The sequence below is a fragment of the Volvox carteri genome (genome assembly GCF_000143455.1).
Source record: "Volvox carteri f. nagariensis unplaced genomic scaffold VOLCAscaffold_23, whole genome shotgun sequence".
NCBI classification, from domain to species: Eukaryota; Viridiplantae; Chlorophyta; class Chlorophyceae; order Chlamydomonadales; family Volvocaceae; genus Volvox; species Volvox carteri.
The window spans coordinates 902,616-904,775 of NW_003307566.1; the positions used below are offsets into that span (position 1 = coordinate 902,616).

Below are 2,160 nucleotides of genomic sequence, written 5' to 3' on the forward strand. Positions count from 1 at the left end.
TGCGGGTGACGTCCGTGGTGCGGGTGATGTCCATGGTGCGGGTGACGTCCGTGGTGCGAGTGACGTCCATGGTGCGGGTGACGTCCGTGGTGTGAGTGACGTCCCTGATGCGGGTGCCGTCCGTGGTGCGGGTGCCGTCCGTGGTGCGGGTGCCGTCCATGGTGCAGGTGACGTCTGTGGTGCGGGTGCTGTCCGTGGTGCGGGTGACGTCCGTGGTGTGGGTGCCGTCAGTGGTGCAGGTGACGTCCGTGGTGCAGGTGACGTCCGTGGTGCAGGTGACGTCCGTGATGTGGGTGACGTCCGTGATGTGGGTGACGTCCGTGGTGCGAGTGATGTCCATGGTGCGGGTGCCGTCCGTGGTGTGGGTGCCGTCTGTGGTGCGGGTGACGTCCATGATGCGGGTGACGTCCGTGGTGCGAGTGACGTCCGTGGTGCGGGTGACGTCCATGGTGCAGGTGACGTCCGTGATGCGGGTGACGTCCGTGGTGTGGGTGACGTCTATGGTGCCAGTGACGTCCGTGGTGCGGGTGACGTCCGTGGTGCAGGTGACATCCATGGTGCGGGTGACGTCCATGGTGCCAGTGACGTCCATGGTGCGGGTGACGTCCGTGGTGCGGGTGACGTCCGTGGTGCGAGTGACGTCCGTGGTGCAGGTGACGTCCGTGGTGCAGGTGACGTCCGTGGTGCAGGTGACGTCCGTGATGTGGGTGACGTCCATGGTGCGGGTGACGTCCGTGGTGTGGGTGACGTCCGTGATGTGGGTGACGTCTATGGTGCGGGTGACGTCCGTGATGTGGGTGATGTCCGTGGTGCGGGTGACGTCCGTGGTGCGGGTGACGTCCGTGGTGCGAGTGACGTCCGTGGTGCGGGTGACGTCCGTGATGCAGGTGACGTCCGTGATGCGGGTGACGTCCATGGTGCGGGTGATGTCCGTGATGCGGTTGATGTCCGTGGTGCAGGTGACGTCCGTGGTGCCAGTGACGTCCGTGGTGCAGGTGACGTCCGTGGTGCGGGTGACGTCCGTGGTGCGGGTGATGTCCATGGTGCGAGTGACGTCCGTGGTGCGGGTGACGTCCGTGGTGCGGGTGACGTCCATGGTGCAGGTGACGTCCGTGGTGTGAGTGACGTCCATGGTGCGGGTGCCGTCCGTGGTGCAGGTGACGTCCGTGGTGCAGGTGATGTTATGAGCATTCCGTTAAATACGGTAATGACTAACATATTCTTATTACTATTACTTGTAACGCATAGGCGGAACAACTCCTGCCGTACTATCGTACATCGTACTCCCACAAGAGTATATCCTTACTTTGGTTAGTTCCGTCTAGGCGGGTGACGTCCATGATGCGGGTGACGTCCGTGGTGCGAGTGACGTCCGTGGTGCGGGTGACGTCCATGGTGCAGGTGACGTCCGTGATGCGGGTGACGTCCGTGGTGTGGGTGACGTCTATGGTGCCAGTGACGTCCGTGGTGCGGGTGACGTCCGTGGTGCAGGTGACATCCATGGTGCGGGTGACGTCCATGGTGCCAGTGACGTCCATGGTGCGGGTGACGTCCGTGGTGCGGGTGACGTCCGTGGTGCGAGTGACGTCCGTGGTGCAGGTGACGTCCGTGGTGCAGGTGACGTCCGTGGTGCAGGTGACGTCCGTGATGTGGGTGACGTCCATGGTGCGGGTGACGTCCGTGGTGTGGGTGACGTCCGTGATGTGGGTGACGTCTATGGTGCGGGTGACGTCCGTGATGTGGGTGATGTCCGTGGTGCGGGTGACGTCCGTGGTGCGGGTGACGTCCGTGGTGCGAGTGACGTCCGTGGTGCGGGTGACGTCCGTGATGCAGGTGACGTCCGTGATGCGGGTGACGTCCATGGTGCGGGTGATGTCCGTGATGCGGTTGATGTCCGTGGTGCAGGTGACGTCCGTGGTGCCAGTGACGTCCGTGGTGCAGGTGACGTCCGTGGTGCGGGTGACGTCCGTGGTGCGGGTGATGTCCATGGTGCGAGTGACGTCCGTGGTGCGGGTGACGTCCGTGGTGCGGGTGACGTCCATGGTGCAGGTGACGTCCGTGGTGCGAGTGACGTCCATGGTGCGGGTGACGTCCGTGGTGCAGGTGACGTCCGTGGTGCAGGTGACGTCCGTGATGTGGGTGACGTCCGTGATGTGGGTG

The 2,160-nt window shown here is 64.2% G+C and overlaps 1 protein-coding gene across 1 annotated transcript; it reads left to right on the top strand.

Moving 5' to 3' along the window:
• Positions 1-1,583: 1,583 nt before the first annotated feature.
• On the top strand, positions 1,584-1,994 carry VOLCADRAFT_34381 (uncharacterized protein; the record flags this gene model as incomplete). The annotated part of the gene is made up of 1 exon (XM_002951291.1): positions 1,584-1,994. A coding segment is annotated over one exon (411 nt), but the record flags the coding sequence as incomplete, so codon positions are not given.
• Between the last annotated feature and the right edge of the window lie 166 nt (positions 1,995-2,160).